Raw genomic sequence first — 20523 nt, 5'->3', positions numbered from 1 at the left:
TCAAGAAATCTTTATATGTAGGTTAGTGAATCTGATATAAATATAACTCGTAGTGAGACTAGTCAGGATGACGGCTGGATAACTGGAATTTAATGATATCTAACTAAATATAATTTTTCTTTTCAGTATTGACAGCAATAGTATTTGATCTCAAGAACACAATCAGATCTTGGAACCTCACAAACATGGTGTTGAGCACCTCCCAGTGTCCATTACAGGTAGAAGCATGTTTGACAAAAAAGAAGTTCAAATATAAAACAGCGCATGTAAAGATTTGTTTATTGCTGCTCATTTCATTTTCCACTGTCCCTTTTCTTCTTCTTGGGTTTGCTCTCATCTTCTAGAACGACTTCTTCTATCACAATTCGAACACTTTGTTTTTGAAAGCTCTCGAGCGAGTTCTGTGGACAGACATAGGCAGGTGGTGATGAGCGTTAACAAGACACAGACAGAACCAGGACATAAAATTATAGAGGCTTTGTAATCACTTAGTGGAAGGGAGTTAAACAAAAAAGCCAAAGTCGTCCTCCCCGGGACATTTGTCTTGCTTCTTTCCTTAAAGAATAAACTATCCACCCCACGGAGGCCTCTGTTTTCGCCGCTGTTCATTTGTCGGTTGGTTTGCTTGTCTCACAGCAGGAATAGATAAAACTACTCAACATATTTTCTGTGAAAATTTTAAATTGTGAGATTGGATGTTTTCTGTTTTTTACATTTTCACCCATTTCCCAGGGCATAATTGATAACTCTTTATATAACAGGCATATTTCATACATCAGGAAACTGATTTCTATGAGCGTGTGAAATTTGATTGGATTTAAAAGGACTGTTGGACCATTCGTTTATATGTTTGTATTCTTTTATACTTCAACGTGAATGAGTGAATCTGGTTTGTGAACACAGTCAAAAATTACACACACAGCTCATCGTCCTAAGATGTGACGAGCGGCTTCTGTTGATATGAAAACAGACCAAACCTCTGCTGTGGCGAAATGGATTGTTCTGATTTTAGAGGCAGCTGACGGTGAAATGTTGAACCAAACAATAATATATATCATGGAAAACTGTTTAATGTTTAATATCACATTTAACTGACAGTATCTGTGATCCCATGTGACAGTTTCTGTGATCCCATGTGACAGTTTCTGTGATGTCACATGTGAAAGTGTCTATAATGTCCCATGTGACAGTGTCTATGATGTCATATTTGACCTTGATTGTTAAATGTCATTTATCTGGACTTCAAAGCCATCAAAGCCAGGTTCAGTGCCTATAAGAGCTCGGGAGAAGACCTTGTGAGGACAACAGCTCCAAAACCAGACCACAGATCCACAAATCTTTGATACACGAGACCGTCAGAAGACAGAATATACTTTAGTACACCTACACTGTTCCTGTATTTAGCAAACATGCCGAAGAACAAGTCAAAAAGGGTAAGGTTTCTAAACAGGAAACATGTTTTTCAGTGTTACACTTTACATGATTTTATTTTATTTTTCCATTGTTTGTCTCAAACTCTAAAAATATTTTTCTGCGAGGGGATGGACTTTAAACAAACCCATCACATTGGTGCTAACGCTAGAATGCCAGCATTAGCATACTAGTGATTTTTTTAAATTTGTGTGTGCACCGTGTGGTGAAATCTCTCGCAAGTCACGTAATTTGTGTGGACGAGCCACTGAAACGTTAGTTGAGAAGAGGGAACTGACTTACAACCTTATTTCCACCAACGCTGGACAAGAACTCCATCAGAGGAGTTCACAGCGAGAGGAGAAAAACTTGTTTACTTTCTGTTTCTGACCAGCACGTGTACACACACACACACACACAATAAAAGTCCCATACAGATATATCGCTTATGATGACAGGATACACAAATTCACTGACCAACCTTCCACAATAAGGCGACTAAATGAAACAGCTTACATAAATTACTTTTAAATGGCCAAACGTTACACTATAAAAACTAACTGGATATAGTTGATAATAATAATAAATATTGTAGATAATTAGCTATAGTATTAGCTATGTATTGTTTGTTTTTCATTTAATCAATAATCGTGTAAATCGGGAAACTGTGATATTTCCTCTGACAATAATCGGCACCAAAATTTCCTATCATCACATCCCTAGTATGTAGAGACTGTATTTAACAAAATTGAAGAAACTGTATTTAAATGTACTGGTGGTTAAATCAATGATTTGTTTTGGTCTGGTTCATCAACATTTAATTCAAAGTGAGTGTGGGACTGTGTTTTTAACTGTTATATGTTTGTGTCTTTCAGGTTCCAGACTCCGAGAAATTGTTTGAGGACCTCCTTGAAGCGAAACAGAAGTTGGACTCTGAGAATTTGAATCTGGCTCATGAAAATGCCAGTTTAAGGATGGCCATGTCCTGCAAAGAAGCTACATGGCGGAAGGAAAAGGAGAGCATGCAGAATGCAGACTTTGAAAGACTCAAGGAGGAACTAGAGCTTGATCTAAAGGATGCCAAGAAGGAGTTGAGGATCCAAGAGAAGGAGTACAGGTCTTTGAGTACTCGTAATCAAAGCCAGCAGGCAGAGATCCACAAGATCAGACGTGACCTGAAACAAAAGTGCAACCAGGTGAATGAGCTGGAGTACTCAATAAAACAGAGGGAACAGGTCATCGACAGGACTCTGCATGAGAAACAGGCACTGGACAAACAAATCGATGAGCTCACAACCGAGCTTAAAGCTATGGGGACAAAAGTTCCTCAGAACGAGCCTGACTGGCGCTCAGAAATCAAGGCTCTAAAGGACGAGCTCAGCCGTGAGCAGGCGGAAAAGAAGGATGGGTTAATGAAAATCCAGGCTCTGAAGGACGAGCTCAGCCGTGAGCAGGCGGAGAAGAAGGATGGGTTCATTAACATCAAGGCTCTGAAGGACGAGCTAAGCCGTGAGCAGGCAGAGAAGAAGGCTGGCTCCAATAAAATCCAGGCTCTGAAGGACGAGCTCAGCCGTGAGCAGGCGGAGAAGAAGGATGGGTTCATCAAAATCAAGGCTCTAAAGGACGAGCTCAGCCGTGAGCAAGCAGAGAAGAAGGATGGCTTCATCAAAATCAAGGCTCTGAAGGACGAGCTCAGCAGGGAGCAGGCGGAAAAGAAGGCTGGCTCCAATAAAATCAAGGCTCTGAAGGACGAGCTCAGCAGTGAGCAGGCGGAGAAGAAGGCTGGCATTATCAAAATCAAGGCTCTGAAGGACGAGCTCAGCCGTGAGCAAGAAGAGAAGAAGGATGGGTTCATCAAAATCAGGGCTCTGAAAGACGAGCTCAGCCGTGAGCAGGCAGAGAAGAAGGCAGGCTTCTTGAAAATCAAGGAGCTGGAGAGACTGCTCAAGGTCACAGAAGAGAAGTGGGTGACCAAGCATGAGGCTAAAATTGTCCATACGGATCAGATGATCGCCAGTCTCACCAGTCAGAATAAAGCACTGGAAGCCAGCAACAGGGAACTTATCGCCATGCAGCAGGCCACCGAGACCAGGGTCCTCCAGAACAAGACTGAGTGGGAGACAAAAGTTCACGCTCTGGAGGACCATCTCAGTTGTGAGCAGGTGGAGAAGGAGGCTGGCTTGATAAAAATCAAGGAGCTGGAGAGACTGGTCAGTGATACTGAGCAGATGTGGGCGGCCAAGTACGAGGCCGACATAAAGATGCTCATCCTGAAACAGATCAAGCTTCAGGTAAGTCACATCAGCTCCGTTTGATTTGAATAAGAACTTGTTGCACTTTAAGTTTGTTTTTTATTAAGACTTTTGAAAGAGAAAACATCTAAACACACTCGTCTCTGTCTTTTCAGGAACTGGCCTTGATGAGCGACAAGGACAAGGCAACGAAAGTAAAGGAGCAAAAGAAAGCAAAGAAAGAGGCAGAGAAGAGCCTAAAGAAGGAGCTGAAAGAGAAGAAGAAGCAAGAGAAGAGATAGAAACTAGACAGAGAGAAGGAGGAGAAGAGGCAAAAGAAATGTAAAAGAAAATATGTACCTCTCTTAAAAAAAAATAAAGTTGAAATTTAATCAACATCTCTTGTTTCTTCCTCAATACACCCTGGTGTTCATTTTGTAAGTCATGGTTCTATATAGAGTCAAATATATGATGTGTATATGATATATACTGTATATATAATGTGATTGACAGCTAGTAATGTCCAATGGGTGCAGGTTGCAGGGGGAGAAGGGCGTGCAGTGTCCTCGAGCTCTCAGTCAGGCTCCACCCCTCGCTCCTACTAATGTGGTCACTTCTGATTTAAAAAAACAAGATGGTGCCGGACCAAATAGACGAGAGGCTACAAAGCAGCAGCTCATAAACTGAGCAAGCTGCGTTTCATTGTTGCAATGTTGCATCATCAGATTTGTTCCATCTTGTCTGTTCACAAATGATCTGACACAGATTGCAGCAAGAACACAATCAGATCTTGGAATCTCACAAACATGGTGTTGAGCACCTCCCAGTGTCCATTACAGGTAGAAGCATGTTTGACAAAAAAGAAGTTCAAATATAAAACAGCGCATGTAAAGATTTTTTTATTGCTGCTCATTTCATTTTCCACTGTCCTTTTTCTTCTTCTTGGGTTTGCTCTCATCTTCTAGAACGACTTCTTCTGTCACAATTCGAACTCTCTTTGTTTTTGAAAGCTCTCGAGCGAGTTCTGTAGACAGACATAGGCAGGTGGTGATGAGCGTTAACAAGACACGGACAGAACCAGGACATGAAATTATAGAGGCTTTGTAATCACTTAGTGTAGGAGAGTTAAACAAAAAAGCATGTTGTTCTAGAAAATCCTTGTTGGTAGCTTGTTTTCTTGTGTAAACTGTGAATATTCTTTCATTTCAAGCTGCATTGACTGTAAATATGAAATGCTGAGTGGAGATATGCTCAGGTGAGAATTAAGGTTGAGATAAATATGTTCTCATTTTTCCTCTTCTCTACTTTTCTCCCCCTTCAACACAATAACAAACCCGACCACCTCCCTGTCCGAGCTCGTATCTAGTTTCTCGTTCATTATACTATAATCCTGTGAGATAAACGTCCGTATTTGCTGGTCATCACCTTCAGATGTTGTCGCCTCAGCTGCTGGTTCCTCAGCGATCTGCTGCACTGATGAAGGTTTCCACACAGCCAGGCACGTCAGTCTGGCTGTGGTGTTTACTTCCCCTAGGAGGGTGGGAGATTCCAGCTCCTGTTGGACAACAGCAGTTCGTCAGTGGATGATCAGCAGCTCAGTGGATGACTGTCATTTTAATATTCTTTGTGTCACATAATTATGTATGTAAATGTCTTCAAATTCGCAAATGTAAATGTCTAAAAAAATGTAATTAAAATCAAATGTAAATGGATTCTCCTCCCAAACCATTTACGACAATACAGACGTGCCTCTTTAAGGTGGAGCTTCCACATTTTGATGAATCCGTCATTGGAAGCCGTCACCAACACGCAGTAATCCTCCATCATAAAACTGTCGACTGCTTTCACCCTGATGTCACAAAAAGGAGAGTTAGACATAAAACATAAAAATACATCTTACAAAAATAAATTCAGAGATTCGGCTCCAAATGATTTTCCCTACAAAACCCCAAGATCCTAACTCCCCATCCTCCTTACCCTCCTCACCCTGGCCATCCCTCCCTACCCTCCCCTGAATGCTCCTCTCCAAGCAGTTTAGGAAGCAGCTCAGATACAAACTCTGGAGGCCGGCCATTTTCTGTTTTCTCCTTAATCCCGACAATACGAATATTCTGCCTGTGGGAGCGGGCCTCATGGTCATCTAGCTTAGCTTGTTGCTGCTTGTACTGGGAAACCAATGCGTCGTATTGATCTCCAGCCCCTCTAGTCGCCTCTCGGGATGGGGCTCCCTAACACACGTCTACTCCATATCAGAACTAAACCGGATACATTTTTGGTTGATTGGCTCACACGTTAAGTTTGTAATTGATTCATAATGTTGGTACGTTCATAAACTATCCACCCCACGGAGGCCTCTGTTTTCACCGCTGTCCGTTTGTTTGTTGGTTTGCTTGTCTCACAGCAGGAATTCGTAAAACTACTCAACATATTTTCTGTGAAAATTTTTAAAAGTTGAGATTGGATGTTTTCAGTTTTTTACATTTTCACCCATTTCCCAGGGCATAATTGATAACTCTTTATATAACAGGCATATTTCATACATCAGGAAACTGATTTCTATGAGCGTGTGAAATTTGATTGGATTTAAAAGGACTGTTGGGCCATTCGTTTATATGTTTGTATTCTTTTATACTTCAATGTGAATGAGTGAATCTGGTTTGTGAACACAGTCAAAAATTACACACACAGCTCATCGTCCTAAGATGTGACGAGCGGCTTCTGTTGATATGAAAACAGACCAAACCTCTGCTGTGGCGAAATGGATTGTTCTGATTTTAGAGGCAGCTGACGGTGAAATGTTGAACCAAACAACTTGAAGTGATTATAACATCTGTTGGGTAACAAAAGTATATTTGTGCTTTTTGTACTGTTCCAATAGAAATCACACAGTTTGTGGTACTGTGTTTCAAAACTGATCGATCAATCAATAAATACATTTTTTATATACTCCATATTCACTTATCATAATTTGCCTCATAGGGCTTATATCATGGAAAACTGTTTGCTTAATATCACATTTAAGTGTCTGTGATGTCACATGTGACAGTTTCTGTGATGTCACATGTGAAAGTGTCTATAATGTCCCATGTGACAGTGTCTATGATGTCATATTTGACCTTGATTGTTAAATGTCATTTATCTGGACTTCAAAGCCATCAAGGCCAGGTTCAGTGCCTATAAGAGCTCGGGAGAAGACCTTGTGAGGACAACAGCTCCAAAACTAGACCACAGATCCACAAATCTTTGATACACGAGACCGTCAGAAGACAGAATATACTTCAGTAAACCTACACTATTCCTGTATTTAGCAAACATGCCGAAGAACAAGTCAAAAAGGGTAAGGTTTCTAAACAGGAAACATGTTTTTTAGTGTTACACTTTACACGATTTTATTTTATTTTTCCATTGTTTGTCTCAAACTCTGAAAATATTTTTCTGCGAGGGGATGGACTTTAAACAAACCCATCACATTGGTGCTAACGCTAGAATGCCAGCATTAGCATACTAGTGATTTTTTTTAATTTGTGTGTGCACCGTGTGGTGAAATCTCTCGCAAGTCACGTAATTTGTGTGGACGAGCCACTGAAACGTTAGTTGAGAAGAGGGAAATGACTTACAACCTTATTTCCACCAACGCTGGACAAGAACTCCATCAGAGGAGTTCACAGCGAGAGGAGAAAAACTTGTTTACTTTCGGTTTCTGACCAGCACGTGTACACACACACACACACACACACACACACACACACACACACACACACACACACACACACACACACACACACACACAATAAACGTCCCATACAGATATACTGCTTATGATGACAGGATACACAAATTCACCGACCAACCTTCCACAATAAGGCAACTAAATGAAACAGCTTACATAAATTACTTTTAAATAGCCAAATGTTACACTATAAAAACTAACTGGATATAGTTGATAATAATAATAAATATTGTAGTTAATTAGCTATACTATTAGCTATGTATTGTTTGTTTTTCATTTAATCAATAATCGTGTAAATCGTGAAACCGTGATATTTCCTCTGACAATAATCGGCACCAAAATTTCATATCGTGACATCCCTAGTATGTAGAGACTGTATTTAACAGAATTGAAGAAACTGTATTTAAATGTACTGGTGGTTAAATCAATGATTTGTTTTGGTCTGGTTCATCAACATTTAATTCAAAGTGAGTGTGGGACTATGTTTTTAACTGTTATATGTTTGTGTCTTTCAGGTTCCAGACTCCGAGAAATTGTTTGAGGACCTCCTTGAAGCGAAACAAAAGTTGGACTCTGAGAATTTGAATCTGGCTCATGAAAATGCCAGTTTAAGGATGGCCATGTCCTGCAAAGAAGCTACATGGCGGAAAGAAAAGGAGAGCATGCAGAATGCAGACTTTGAAAGACTCAAAGAGGAACTAGAGCTTGATCTAAAGGATGCCAAGAAGGAGTTGAGGATCCAAGAGAAGGAGTACAGGTCTTTGAGTACTCGTAATCAAAGCCAGCAGGCAGAGATCCACAAGATCAGACGTGACCTGAAGCAAAAGGGCAACCAGGTGAATGAGCTGGAGTACTCGATAAAACAGAGGGAACAGGTCATCGACAGGACTCTGCATGAGAAACAGGCACTGGACAAACAAATTGATGAGCTCACAACCGAGCTTAAAGCTATGGGGACAAAAGTTCCCCAGAACGAGCCTGACTGGCGCTCAGAAATCAAGGCTCTAAAGGACGAGCTCAGCCGTGAGCAGGCGGAAAAGAAGGATGGGTTAATGAAAATCCAGGCTCTGAAGGACGAGCTCAGCCGTGAGCAGGCGGAGAAGAAGGATGGGTTCATCAAAATCAAGGCTCTAAAGGACGAGCTCAGCCGTGAGCAGGCGGAGAAGAAGGATGGGTTCTTCAAAATCAAGGCTCTGAAGGACGAGCTCAGCCGTGAGCAAGCAGAGAAGAAGGCTGGCTCCAATAAAATCAAGGCTCTGAAGGACGAGCTCAGCCGTGAGCAGGCGGAGAAGAAGGCTGGCTTCATTAACATCCAGGCACTGAAGGACGAGCTCAGCCGTGAGCAGGCAGAGAAAAAGGCTGGCATTATCAAAATCAAGGCTCTGAAGGACGAGCTCAGCCGTGAGAAGGCAGAGAAGAAGGATGGGTTCATCCAAATCAAGGCTCAGAAGGACGAGCTCAGCCGTGAGCAGGCAGAGAAGGAGGCAGGCTTCTTGAAAATCAAGGAGCTGGAGAGACTGCTCAAGGTCACAGAAGAGACGTGGGTGACCAAGCATGAGGCTAAAATTGTCCATACGGATCAGATGATCGCCAGTCTCACCAGTCAGAATAAAGCACTGGAAGCCAGCAACAGGGAACTTATCGCCATGCAGCAAGCCACCGAGACCAGGGTCCTCCAGAACAAGACTGAGTGGGAGACAAAAGTTCACGCTCTGGAGGACCATCTCAGTTGTGAGCAGGTGGAGAAGGAGGCTGGCTTGATAAAAATCAAGGAGCTGGAGAGACTGGTCAGTGATACTGAGCAGATGTGGGCGGCCAAGTACGAGGCCGACATAAAGATGCTCATCCTGAAACAGATCAAGCTTCAGGTAAGTCACATCAGCTCCGTTTGATTTGAATAAGAACTTGTTGCACTTTAAGTTTGTTTTTAATTCAGACTTTTGAAAGAGAAAACATCTAAACACACTCGTCTCTGTCTTTTCAGGAACTGGCCTTGATGAGCGACAAGGACAAGGCAACGAAAGTAAAGGAGCAAAAGAAAGCAAAGAAAGAGGCAGAGAAGAGGCAAAAGAAGGAGCTGAAAGAGAAGAAGAAGCAAGAGAAGAGATAGAAACTAGACAGAGAGAAGGAGGAGAAGAGGCAAAAGAAATGTAAAAGAAAATATGTACCTCTCTTAAAAAAAAATAAAGTTGAAATTTAATCAACATCTCTTGTTTCTTCCTCAATACACCCTGGTGTTCATTTTGTAAGTCATGGTTCTATATAGAGTCAAATATATGATGTGTATATGATATATACTGTATATATAATGTGATTGACAGCTAGTAATGTCCAATGGGTGCAGGTTGCAGGTGGAGGAGGGCGTGCAGTGTCCTCGAGCTCTCAGTCAGGCTCCACCCCTCGCTCCTACTAATGTGGTCACTTCTGATTTAAAAAAACAAGATGGTGCCGGACCAAATAGACGAGAGGCTACAAAGCAGCAGCTCATAAACTGAGCAAGCTGCGTTTCATTGTTGCAATGTTGCATCATCAGATTTGTTCCATCTTGTCTGTTCACAAATGATCTGACACAGATTGCAGCAAGAACACAATCAGATCTTGGAATCTCACAAACATGGTGTTGAGCACCTCCCAGTGTCCATTACAGGTAGAAGCATGTTTGACAAAAAAGAAGTTCAAATATAAAACAGCGCATGTAAAGATTTTTTTATTGCTGCTCATTTCATTTTCCACTGTCCTTTTTCTTCTTCTTGGGTTTGCTCTCATCTTCTAGAACGACTTCTTCTGTCACAATTCGAACTCTCTTTGTTTTTGAAAGCTCTCGAGCGAGTTCTGTAGACAGACATAGGCAGGTGGTGATGAGCGTTAACAAGACACGGACAGAACCAGGACATGAAATTATAGAGGCTTTGTAATCACTTAGTGTAGGAGAGTTAAACAAAAAAGCATGTTGTTCTAGAAAATCCTTGTTGGTAGCTTGTTTTCTTGTGTAAACTGTGAATATTCTTTCATTTCAAGCTGCATTGACTGTAAATATGAAATGCTGAGTGGAGATATGCTCAGGTGAGAATTAAGGTTGAGATAAATATGTTCTCATTTTTCCTCTTCTCTACTTTTCTCCCCCTTCAACACAATAACAAACCCGACCACCTCCCTGTCCGAGCTCGTATCTAGTTTCTCGTTCATTATACTATAATCCTGTGAGATAAACGTCCGTATTTGCTGGTCATCACCTTCAGATGTTGTCGCCTCAGCTGCTGGTTCCTCAGCGATCTGCTGCACTGATGAAGGTTTCCACACAGCCAGGCACGTCAGTCTGGCTGTGGTGTTTACTTCCCCTAGGAGGGTGGGAGATTCCAGCTCCTGTTGGACAACAGCAGTTCGTCAGTGGATGATCAGCAGCTCAGTGGATGACTGTCATTTTAATATTCTTTGTGTCACATAATTATGTATGTAAATGTCTTCAAATTCGCAAATGTAAATGTCTAAAAAAATGTAATTAAAATCAAATGTAAATGGATTCTCCTCCCAAACCATTTACGACAATACAGACGTGCCTCTTTAAGGTGGAGCTTCCACATTTTGATGAATCCGTCATTGGAAGCCGTCACCAACACGCAGTAATCCTCCATCATAAAACTGTCGACTGCTTTCACCCTGATGTCACAAAAAGGAGAGTTAGACATAAAACATAAAAATACATCTTACAAAAATAAATTCAGAGATTCGGCTCCAAATGATTTTCCCTACAAAACCCCAAGATCCTAACTCCCCATCCTCCTTACCCTCCTCACCCTGGCCATCCCTCCCTACCCTCCCCTGAATGCTCCTCTCCAAGCAGTTTAGGAAGCAGCTCAGATACAAACTCTGGAGGCCGGCCATTTTCTGTTTTCTGAAACAGATCAAGCTTCAGGTAAGTCACATCAGCTCCGTTTGATTTGAATAAGAACTTGTTGCACTTTAAGTTTGTTTTTAATTCAGACTTTTGAAAGAGAAAACATCTAAACACACTCGTCTCTGTCTTTTCAGGAACTGGCCTTGATGAGCGACAAGGACAAGGCAACGAAAGTAAAGGAGCAAAAGAAAGCAAAGAAAGAGGCAGAGAAGAGGCAAAAGAAGGAGCTGAAAGAGAAGAAGAAGCAAGAGAAGAGATAGAAACTAGACAGAGAGAAGGAGGAGAAGAGGCAAAAGAAATGTAAAAGAAAATATGTACCTCTCTTAAAAAAAAATAAAGTTGAAATTTAATCAACATCTCTTGTTTCTTCCTCAATACACCCTGGTGTTCATTTTGTAAGTCATGGTTCTATATAGAGTCAAATATATGATGTGTATATGATATATACTGTATATATAATGTGATTGACAGCTAGTAATGTCCAATGGGTGCAGGTTGCAGGTGGAGGAGGGCGTGCAGTGTCCTCGAGCTCTCAGTCAGGCTCCACCCCTCGCTCCTACTAATGTGGTCACTTCTGATTTAAAAAAACAAGATGGTGCCGGACCAAATAGACGAGAGGCTACAAAGCAGCAGCTCATAAACTGAGCAAGCTGCGTTTCATTGTTGCAATGTTGCATCATCAGATTTGTTCCATCTTGTCTGTTCACAAATGATCTGACACAGATTGCAGCAAGAACACAATCAGATCTTGGAATCTCACAAACATGGTGTTGAGCACCTCCCAGTGTCCATTACAGGTAGAAGCATGTTTGACAAAAAAGAAGTTCAAATATAAAACAGCGCATGTAAAGATTTTTTTATTGCTGCTCATTTCATTTTCCACTGTCCTTTTTCTTCTTCTTGGGTTTGCTCTCATCTTCTAGAACGACTTCTTCTGTCACAATTCGAACTCTCTTTGTTTTTGAAAGCTCTCGAGCGAGTTCTGTAGACAGACATAGGCAGGTGGTGATGAGCGTTAACAAGACACGGACAGAACCAGGACATGAAATTATAGAGGCTTTGTAATCACTTAGTGTAGGAGAGTTAAACAAAAAAGCATGTTGTTCTAGAAAATCCTTGTTGGTAGCTTGTTTTCTTGTGTAAACTGTGAATATTCTTTCATTTCAAGCTGCATTGACTGTAAATATGAAATGCTGAGTGGAGATATGCTCAGGTGAGAATTAAGGTTGAGATAAATATGTTCTCATTTTTCCTCTTCTCTACTTTTCTCCCCCTTCAACACAATAACAAACCCGACCACCTCCCTGTCCGAGCTCGTATCTAGTTTCTCGTTCATTATACTATAATCCTGTGAGATAAACGTCCGTATTTGCTGGTCATCACCTTCAGATGTTGTCGCCTCAGCTGCTGGTTCCTCAGCGATCTGCTGCACTGATGAAGGTTTCCACACAGCCAGGCACGTCAGTCTGGCTGTGGTGTTTACTTCCCCTAGGAGGGTGGGAGATTCCAGCTCCTGTTGGACAACAGCAGTTCGTCAGTGGATGATCAGCAGCTCAGTGGATGACTGTCATTTTAATATTCTTTGTGTCACATAATTATGTATGTAAATGTCTTCAAATTCGCAAATGTAAATGTCTAAAAAAATGTAATTAAAATCAAATGTAAATGGATTCTCCTCCCAAACCATTTACGACAATACAGACGTGCCTCTTTAAGGTGGAGCTTCCACATTTTGATGAATCCGTCATTGGAAGCCGTCACCAACACGCAGTAATCCTCCATCATAAAACTGTCGACTGCTTTCACCCTGATGTCACAAAAAGGAGAGTTAGACATAAAACATAAAAATACATCTTACAAAAATAAATTCAGAGATTCGGCTCCAAATGATTTTCCCTACAAAACCCCAAGATCCTAACTCCCCATCCTCCTTACCCTCCTCACCCTGGCCATCCCTCCCTACCCTCCCCTGAATGCTCCTCTCCAAGCAGTTTAGGAAGCAGCTCAGATACAAACTCTGGAGGCCGGCCATTTTCTGTTTTCTCCTTAATCCCGACAATACGAATATTCTGCCTGTGGGAGCGGGCCTCATGGTCATCTAGCTTAGCTTGTTGCTGCTTGTACTGGGAAACCAATGCGTCGTATTGATCTCCAGCCCCTCTAGTCGCCTCTCGGGATGGGGCTCCCTAACACACGTCTACTCCATATCAGAACTAAACCGGATACATTTTTGGTTGATTGGCTCACACGTTAAGTTTGTAATTGATTCATAATGTTGGTACGTTCATAAACTATCCACCCCACGGAGGCCTCTGTTTTCACCGCTGTCCGTTTGTTTGTTGGTTTGCTTGTCTCACAGCAGGAATTCGTAAAACTACTCAACATATTTTCTGTGAAAATTTTTAAAAGTTGAGATTGGATGTTTTCAGTTTTTTACATTTTCACCCATTTCCCAGGGCATAATTGATAACTCTTTATATAACAGGCATATTTCATACATCAGGAAACTGATTTCTATGAGCGTGTGAAATTTGATTGGATTTAAAAGGACTGTTGGGCCATTCGTTTATATGTTTGTATTCTTTTATACTTCAATGTGAATGAGTGAATCTGGTTTGTGAACACAGTCAAAAATTACACACACAGCTCATCGTCCTAAGATGTGACGAGCGGCTTCTGTTGATATGAAAACAGACCAAACCTCTGCTGTGGCGAAATGGATTGTTCTGATTTTAGAGGCAGCTGACGGTGAAATGTTGAACCAAACAACTTGAAGTGATTATAACATCTGTTGGGTAACAAAAGTATATTTGTGCTTTTTGTACTGTTCCAATAGAAATCACACAGTTTGTGGTACTGTGTTTCAAAACTGATCGATCAATCAATAAATACATTTTTTATATACTCCATATTCACTTATCATAATTTGCCTCATAGGGCTTATATCATGGAAAACTGTTTGCTTAATATCACATTTAAGTGTCTGTGATGTCACATGTGACAGTTTCTGTGATGTCACATGTGAAAGTGTCTATAATGTCCCATGTGACAGTGTCTATGATGTCATATTTGACCTTGATTGTTAAATGTCATTTATCTGGACTTCAAAGCCATCAAGGCCAGGTTCAGTGCCTATAAGAGCTCGGGAGAAGACCTTGTGAGGACAACAGCTCCAAAACTAGACCACAGATCCACAAATCTTTGATACACGAGACCGTCAGAAGACAGAATATACTTCAGTAAACCTACACTATTCCTGTATTTAGCAAACATGCCGAAGAACAAGTCAAAAAGGGTAAGGTTTCTAAACAGGAAACATGTTTTTTAGTGTTACACTTTACACGATTTTATTTTATTTTTCCATTGTTTGTCTCAAACTCTGAAAATATTTTTCTGCGAGGGGATGGACTTTAAACAAACCCATCACATTGGTGCTAACGCTAGAATGCCAGCATTAGCATACTAGTGATTTTTTTTAATTTGTGTGTGCACCGTGTGGTGAAATCTCTCGCAAGTCACGTAATTTGTGTGGACGAGCCACTGAAACGTTAGTTGAGAAGAGGGAAATGACTTACAACCTTATTTCCACCAACGCTGGACAAGAACTCCATCAGAGGAGTTCACAGCGAGAGGAGAAAAACTTGTTTACTTTCGGTTTCTGACCAGCACGTGTACACACACACACACACACACACACACACACACACACACACACACACACACACACACACACACACACACACACACACACACACACACACACACACACACACAATAAACGTCCCATACAGATATACTGCTTATGATGACAGGATACACAAATTCACCGACCAACCTTCCACAATAAGGCAACTAAATGAAACAGCTTACATAAATTACTTTTAAATAGCCAAATGTTACACTATAAAAACTAACTGGATATAGTTGATAATAATAATAAATATTGTAGTTAATTAGCTATACTATTAGCTATGTATTGTTTGTTTTTCATTTAATCAATAATCGTGTAAATCGTGAAACCGTGATATTTCCTCTGACAATAATCGGCACCAAAATTTCATATCGTGACATCCCTAGTATGTAGAGACTGTATTTAACAGAATTGAAGAAACTGTATTTAAATGTACTGGTGGTTAAATCAATGATTTGTTTTGGTCTGGTTCATCAACATTTAATTCAAAGTGAGTGTGGGACTATGTTTTTAACTGTTATATGTTTGTGTCTTTCAGGTTCCAGACTCCGAGAAATTGTTTGAGGACCTCCTTGAAGCGAAACAAAAGTTGGACTCTGAGAATTTGAATCTGGCTCATGAAAATGCCAGTTTAAGGATGGCCATGTCCTGCAAAGAAGCTACATGGCGGAAAGAAAAGGAGAGCATGCAGAATGCAGACTTTGAAAGACTCAAAGAGGAACTAGAGCTTGATCTAAAGGATGCCAAGAAGGAGTTGAGGATCCAAGAGAAGGAGTACAGGTCTTTGAGTACTCGTAATCAAAGCCAGCAGGCAGAGATCCACAAGATCAGACGTGACCTGAAGCAAAAGGGCAACCAGGTGAATGAGCTGGAGTACTCGATAAAACAGAGGGAACAGGTCATCGACAGGACTCTGCATGAGAAACAGGCACTGGACAAACAAATTGATGAGCTCACAACCGAGCTTAAAGCTATGGGGACAAAAGTTCCCCAGAACGAGCCTGACTGGCGCTCAGAAATCAAGGCTCTAAAGGACGAGCTCAGCCGTGAGCAGGCGGAGAAGAAGGATGGGTTAATGAAAATCCAGGCTCTGAAGGACGAGCTCAGCCGTGAGCAGGCGGAGAAGAAGGATGGGTTCTTCAAAATCAAGGCTCTGAAGGACGAGCTCAGCCGTGAGCAGGCGGAGAAGAAGGATGGGTTCTTCAAAATCAAGGCTCTGAAGGACGAGCTCAGCAGGGAGCAGGCGGAGAAGAAGGCTGGCTCCAATAAAATCAAGGCTCTGAAGGACGAGCTCAGCCGTGAGCAAGCAGAGAAGAAGGCTGGCTTCATTAACATCCAGGCACTGAAGGACGAGCTCAGCCGTGAGCAGGCGGAGAAGAAGGCTGGCTTCATTAAAATCGAGGCTCAGAAGGACGAGCTCAGCTGTGAGCAGGCAGAGAAAAAGGCTGGCATTATCAAAATCAAGGCTCTGAAGGACGAGCTCAGCCGTGAGAAGGCAGAGAAGAAGGATGGGTTCATCAAAATCAAGGCTCAGAAGGACGAGCTCAGCCGTGAGCAGGCAGAGAAGGAGGCAGGCTTCTTGAAAATCAAGGAGCTGGAGAGACTGCTCAAGGTCACAGAAGAGACGTGGGTGACCAAGCATGAGGCTAAAATTGTCCATACGGATCAGATGATCGCCAGTCTCACCAGTCAGAATATAGCACTGGAAGCCAGAAACCAGAAATTAATCTCCATACAGCAAGCCACCGAGACCAGGATCCTCCAGAACAAGACTGAGTGGGAGACAAAAGTTCACGCTCTGGAGGACCATCTCAGTTGTGAGCAGGTGGAGAAGGAGGCTGGCTTAGTAAAAATCAAGGAGCTGGAGAGACTGGTCAGTGATACTGAGCAGATGTGGGCGGCCAAGTACGAGGCCGACATAAAGATGCTCATCCTGAAACAGATCAAGCTTCAGGTAAGTCACATCAGCTCCGTTTGATTTGAATAAGAACTAGTTGCACTTTAAGTTTGTTTTTTATTAAGACTTTTGAAAGAGAAAACATCTAAACACACTCGTCTTTGTCTTTTCAGGAACTGGCCTTGATGAGCGACAAGGACAAGGCAACGAAAGTAAAGGAGCAAAAGAAAGCAAAAAAAGAGGCAGAGAAGAGGCGAAAGAAGGAGCTGAAAGAGAAGAAGAAGCAAGAGAAGAGATAGAAACTAGACAGAGAGAAGGAGAAGAAGAGGCAAAAGAAATGTAAAAGAAAATATGTACCTCTCTTAAAAAAAAATAAAGTTGAAATTTAATCAACATCTCTTGTTTCTTCCTCAATACACCCTGGTGTTCATTTTGTAAGTCATGGTTCTATATAGAGTCAAATATATGATGTGTATATGATATATACTGTATATATAATGTGATTGACAGCTAGTAATGTCCAATGGGTGCAGGTTGCAGGGGGAGAAGGGCGTGCAGTGTCCTCGAGCTCTCAGTCAGGCTCCACCCCTCGCTCCTACTAATGTGGTCACTTCTGATTTAAAAAAACAAGATGGTGCCGGACCAAATAGACGAGAGGCTACAAAGCAGCAGCTCACAAACCGAGCAAGCTGCGTTTCAGAACTATAAATTAAATAATCTCATTGTTCAACGTGACTCCTGACTGGACAGATGTGACGGAGATGAAATCAGGAGCTCAGACGATCGTGTGAGGATTTCTATAAGTTTTTGTTCGTTTCAGGAGAATAAAACTAGGACGCTGCGTCGCTTTTAAATTATGGGACGGAATTTTCTCCTCTCCTTGTGTAAAGGATGGTCCAGTGTTTCCTCTGCTAAAGGAGATAAGATAGGAAGCATAGAAGCTCATTTCCTTATGATTTAGACAGCTCATATTATTGAAGCCGCTGAAAAACTTCAGGTCATTTCACTGCGTTAAGAACCTTCATGAGTAAAATAAACTTTTCAACTGCAATCCTTTTAAAAATATTTTTGATTAAAACGTGTGGCCTTCCAGACTTTATCCACTCTCTTGCCAGATATTGTGACAGATCTCTTCCTCATATTCTTCCATTACTGACAACACCTCTGTCACTACAGCTGTCAATACTGCTCCCTTCATCTCTGTCATGACACACACATACTCACTGGGGACATGTAGATGAAACAAGTCATTAAATGTAATTACCTGGTTTCATGAGCCTTGAACTCACACACGCATTTCTGTCTTTCCATTTCACACAACCTCACAATCTCATCATCTCCTGCGATGGCCAGGAGAGAGTTCTGAAAAACACAATACAACATCCTAAGATAAGACATGTTATCTTACATGTGGTATATTGGTAATCTACAACACCAGGCATCATAAATCAATCATCATAACCATGACTGTCTCAATATCAATAAGAAAAGTCACTTTTATCGTGCTCCTTGTTTCAGAAAAAGTAGCAGAACTTACATTTAAGAACTGAACAGACGAGATTCTTTTGGGGTTTGTGATTGTTCCTGTCACAGACGCCGTCTCCAGGTCGTAGATGTTCACCTTGTCATCTGCCACCACCACATATTTATCCCCATCTGGAGACCATCTGACAATGTGTGCAGCTGTTCAAAGTGTCAAGACAAAACGAGTCCAGGATCAATTCAAACATACAAATATCTCAGTTCATTAAACTCACAACCAAACTTACTCTGTTTTATGTTTTTGATGAAGGCCGATCTTCCACTTATTAGATTCCAGGTTCTAAAAAGATTTTTTTTTAAAAACAAAAGATCCAACAGTCACTTGTGATTCTTTGTTAAATGAAACACGTGCTAGAGCAGAGCTGTGGATTTTTACCTGAGCGTCTTATCGGTCCCAACTGAAAGTGCAAGTTTCCCAGACGGATGGACGGACAGCGACGTGACCTGACCTCTGAAGAAAACAAGAGGATGAATAATTTGAGTGTTCCTGTGCATCAAAATACAACACAACAATAATACACACATCTCAGTGTGTGTGTGTGTGTGTGTGTGTGTGTGTGTGAGTGACAGCACAGGCTGATGGACGCAGTTTTACAATGAAACATTTTTTAACAGAAAATCAAAAAATGGCGGAGAGTTAATGCAGGAGAACGTCTAAGTAGGTTGTTCTTCAAAACACAGGACACATTTGCCTTCACACAGGTAAAAGAATGTGGCTCCATGCATCTCACACCTCCACTGAATAAGGTGTCGGAGGTGATCATATCTTAAACACTTCCTAAATGGGTCTCGGGTGCTTTCACACAAGCGGACTCCTACGATCAGATCTCTCAGGACGGATGTTAGCACCAGGTCTCTGTGCTCTTACTTGTGAGCGTTGATGGACTTCAGGCACTCCCACTTCTTCGTGCCCCACACACACAGGAGTCCATCCTCTCCCCCACTCAGCAGATGAGACGTCCCGTAAAACTCCAGGCAGGTGATGGAGCCTACGCGATTACAGGGGAGATTCAAGTGTGAAGTCTTAATCTATTGCTGTGTACTTCCTGTTAAATTCCTAACAACAGTTTGCAGTAATGGCAATAAACAGCAATAATAAGATCAATTGTCTTTCTCCTCAGTGACCTTGTATGTGCAGCATCCTCTCTCATGACGGTTTCCTTAATATTTTCATATGTTAAGTGAAATAAGAGATTGCAGACCCTGTGTTGAACCTGAGCCACAGCTTCTTTCTTCACTGACATGAGATTCTCACCGTCATGATGCAGCAGAGCACCATGCTCGATCTTCTTCTTCATGTCGTACAGCTGAATGGTCTCATCTTTGCTTCCCGTCACAACAAACCTCTCACTGGCCGCCACAGCTGATATGGACGCAGTGTGGGCGTGATGCGTGAAGTTTGCCTTGGCTGTCCACTCCTGCAAAAACAAACCATGGAGAGGTGGATGAGTAATAAGTTAAATGCTGAAACTAGGTGAACTGAGCAGTAGTTTTTATTGCTTCATGCATGAAAACACAACCCATCATCTCCCTGTAGAGAAGCAAACTCTTGATCACTGAGGTAAGATGCTGTGCAGGAGAACCCCTCAACCTCAGTGACCATTTCAGTTCTTTAGGAGCCGGAGAACAGGAAACGCGTCGCACATCAGTCACACAACTACACAATTATACACAACAACACACTGCAGCTTACTTCATCGTCAGTTTTCACTCGGTAACCGAAGACGACCTGCTCGTAGCTCCCGGCGATCAGCTCCAGCACCGCTGCCATGCTGCTGCTGCTAAGAGCTAGCCTGTTAGCTTTCTTCAAACTTCAGCGGTTCCCGTGTAACACGTGTCGCTTTGGTTTCAGTGACAGTTCACACAGGTCACCACAGACACGCGCGGGAGAGATGCTGTGGGTGTGTTCCCTGTAAACACCGTGCAGAAGCTGCTCGATCACGATTATCTGCGTCTCTACGAACTTTTACATTCACAACAACGTGTGCAGCTGCCGCGCATGCGCACAAGCGACGTAGTTTCGTCTGGGAGAGGGTGGTTTTCAAAATAAAAGCCGGAGTTGTGTGAAAACTGTTGTGTGTCAGTGTAAAGTCTTTTTTTATTTTTATTTATTTGATAACAACCACA

The 20523-nt window shown here is 41.9% G+C and overlaps 4 protein-coding genes and 3 long non-coding RNA genes across 9 annotated transcripts; 3 read left to right on the top strand and 4 right to left on the bottom strand.

The window, feature by feature from the left end:
• Positions 1-253: 253 nt before the first annotated feature.
• Positions 254-1058, bottom strand: LOC138405028 (uncharacterized). Its single transcript, XR_011238678.1, has 2 exons — positions 919-1058; positions 254-401 (listed from the first exon to the last, which is right to left on the bottom strand). It is a non-coding gene; the product is annotated as an uncharacterized lncRNA (long non-coding RNA).
• A 219-nt stretch (positions 1059-1277) lies between these two features.
• LOC138405024 (flagellar attachment zone protein 1-like) lies at positions 1278-4037 on the top strand. The gene is made up of 3 exons (XM_069510594.1): positions 1278-1433; positions 2286-3701; positions 3818-4037. Exons 1-3 carry the CDS (start codon positions 1410-1412, stop codon positions 3941-3943), a joined length of 1566 nt encoding a protein of 521 aa, XP_069366695.1. The 5' UTR covers positions 1278-1409; the 3' UTR covers positions 3944-4037.
• Positions 4038-4525: 488 nt separating this feature from the next.
• LOC138405026 (uncharacterized) lies at positions 4526-6525 on the bottom strand. Of its 2 annotated transcripts, none has more exons than XR_011238676.1 (4): positions 6385-6525; positions 5391-5490; positions 5067-5196; positions 4526-4665 (listed from the first exon to the last, which is right to left on the bottom strand). It is a non-coding gene; the product is annotated as an uncharacterized lncRNA (long non-coding RNA). The 2 variants fall into 2 exon arrangements; XR_011238675.1 differs by having other exon boundaries at positions 6326-6465.
• Positions 6526-6821: 296 nt separating this feature from the next.
• Positions 6822-11620, top strand: LOC138405025 (calponin homology domain-containing protein DDB_G0272472-like). Of its 2 annotated transcripts, XM_069510597.1 has the most exons (4): positions 6822-6978; positions 7887-9239; positions 9356-9521; positions 11459-11620. In XM_069510597.1, exons 1-3 carry the CDS (start codon positions 6955-6957, stop codon positions 9479-9481), a joined length of 1503 nt encoding a protein of 500 aa, XP_069366698.1. In that variant the 5' UTR covers positions 6822-6954; the 3' UTR covers positions 9482-9521; positions 11459-11620. The 2 variants fall into 2 exon arrangements, with proteins under 2 accessions (XP_069366698.1, XP_069366696.1); XM_069510595.1 differs by lacking the exon at positions 11459-11620 and having other exon boundaries at positions 9356-9575.
• Positions 10620-11069, bottom strand: LOC138405027 (uncharacterized). The gene is made up of 2 exons (XR_011238677.1): positions 10929-11069; positions 10620-10734 (listed from the first exon to the last, which is right to left on the bottom strand). It is a non-coding gene; the product is annotated as an uncharacterized lncRNA (long non-coding RNA).
• A 488-nt stretch (positions 11621-12108) lies between the features above and the next one.
• On the bottom strand, positions 12109-20420 carry pak1ip1 (PAK1 interacting protein 1). The gene is made up of 10 exons (XM_020107404.2): positions 20090-20420; positions 19652-19814; positions 19265-19385; positions 18773-18847; positions 18624-18676; positions 18392-18537; positions 18119-18216; positions 12974-13073; positions 12650-12779; positions 12109-12248 (listed from the first exon to the last, which is right to left on the bottom strand). The coding sequence occupies exons 1-10, from the start codon at positions 20165-20167 to the stop codon at positions 12139-12141; spliced, it is 1074 nt and encodes a 357-aa protein (XP_019962963.2). The 5' UTR covers positions 20168-20420; the 3' UTR covers positions 12109-12138.
• Positions 14423-17247, top strand: LOC138405050 (flagellar attachment zone protein 1-like). Its single transcript, XM_069510883.1, has 3 exons — positions 14423-14561; positions 15496-16911; positions 17028-17247. The coding sequence occupies exons 1-3, from the start codon at positions 14538-14540 to the stop codon at positions 17151-17153; spliced, it is 1566 nt and encodes a 521-aa protein (XP_069366984.1). The 5' UTR covers positions 14423-14537; the 3' UTR covers positions 17154-17247.
• Positions 20421-20523: the final 103 nt, after the last annotated feature.

Source organism: Paralichthys olivaceus, chromosome 16 (assembly GCF_024713975.1).
Source record: "Paralichthys olivaceus isolate ysfri-2021 chromosome 16, ASM2471397v2, whole genome shotgun sequence".
Classification (NCBI taxonomy): Eukaryota; Metazoa; Chordata; class Actinopteri; order Pleuronectiformes; family Paralichthyidae; genus Paralichthys; species Paralichthys olivaceus.
The sequence above is the reverse complement of the archived record's forward strand: the minus strand, read 5'-3'. Positions and strand labels throughout refer to the sequence as shown.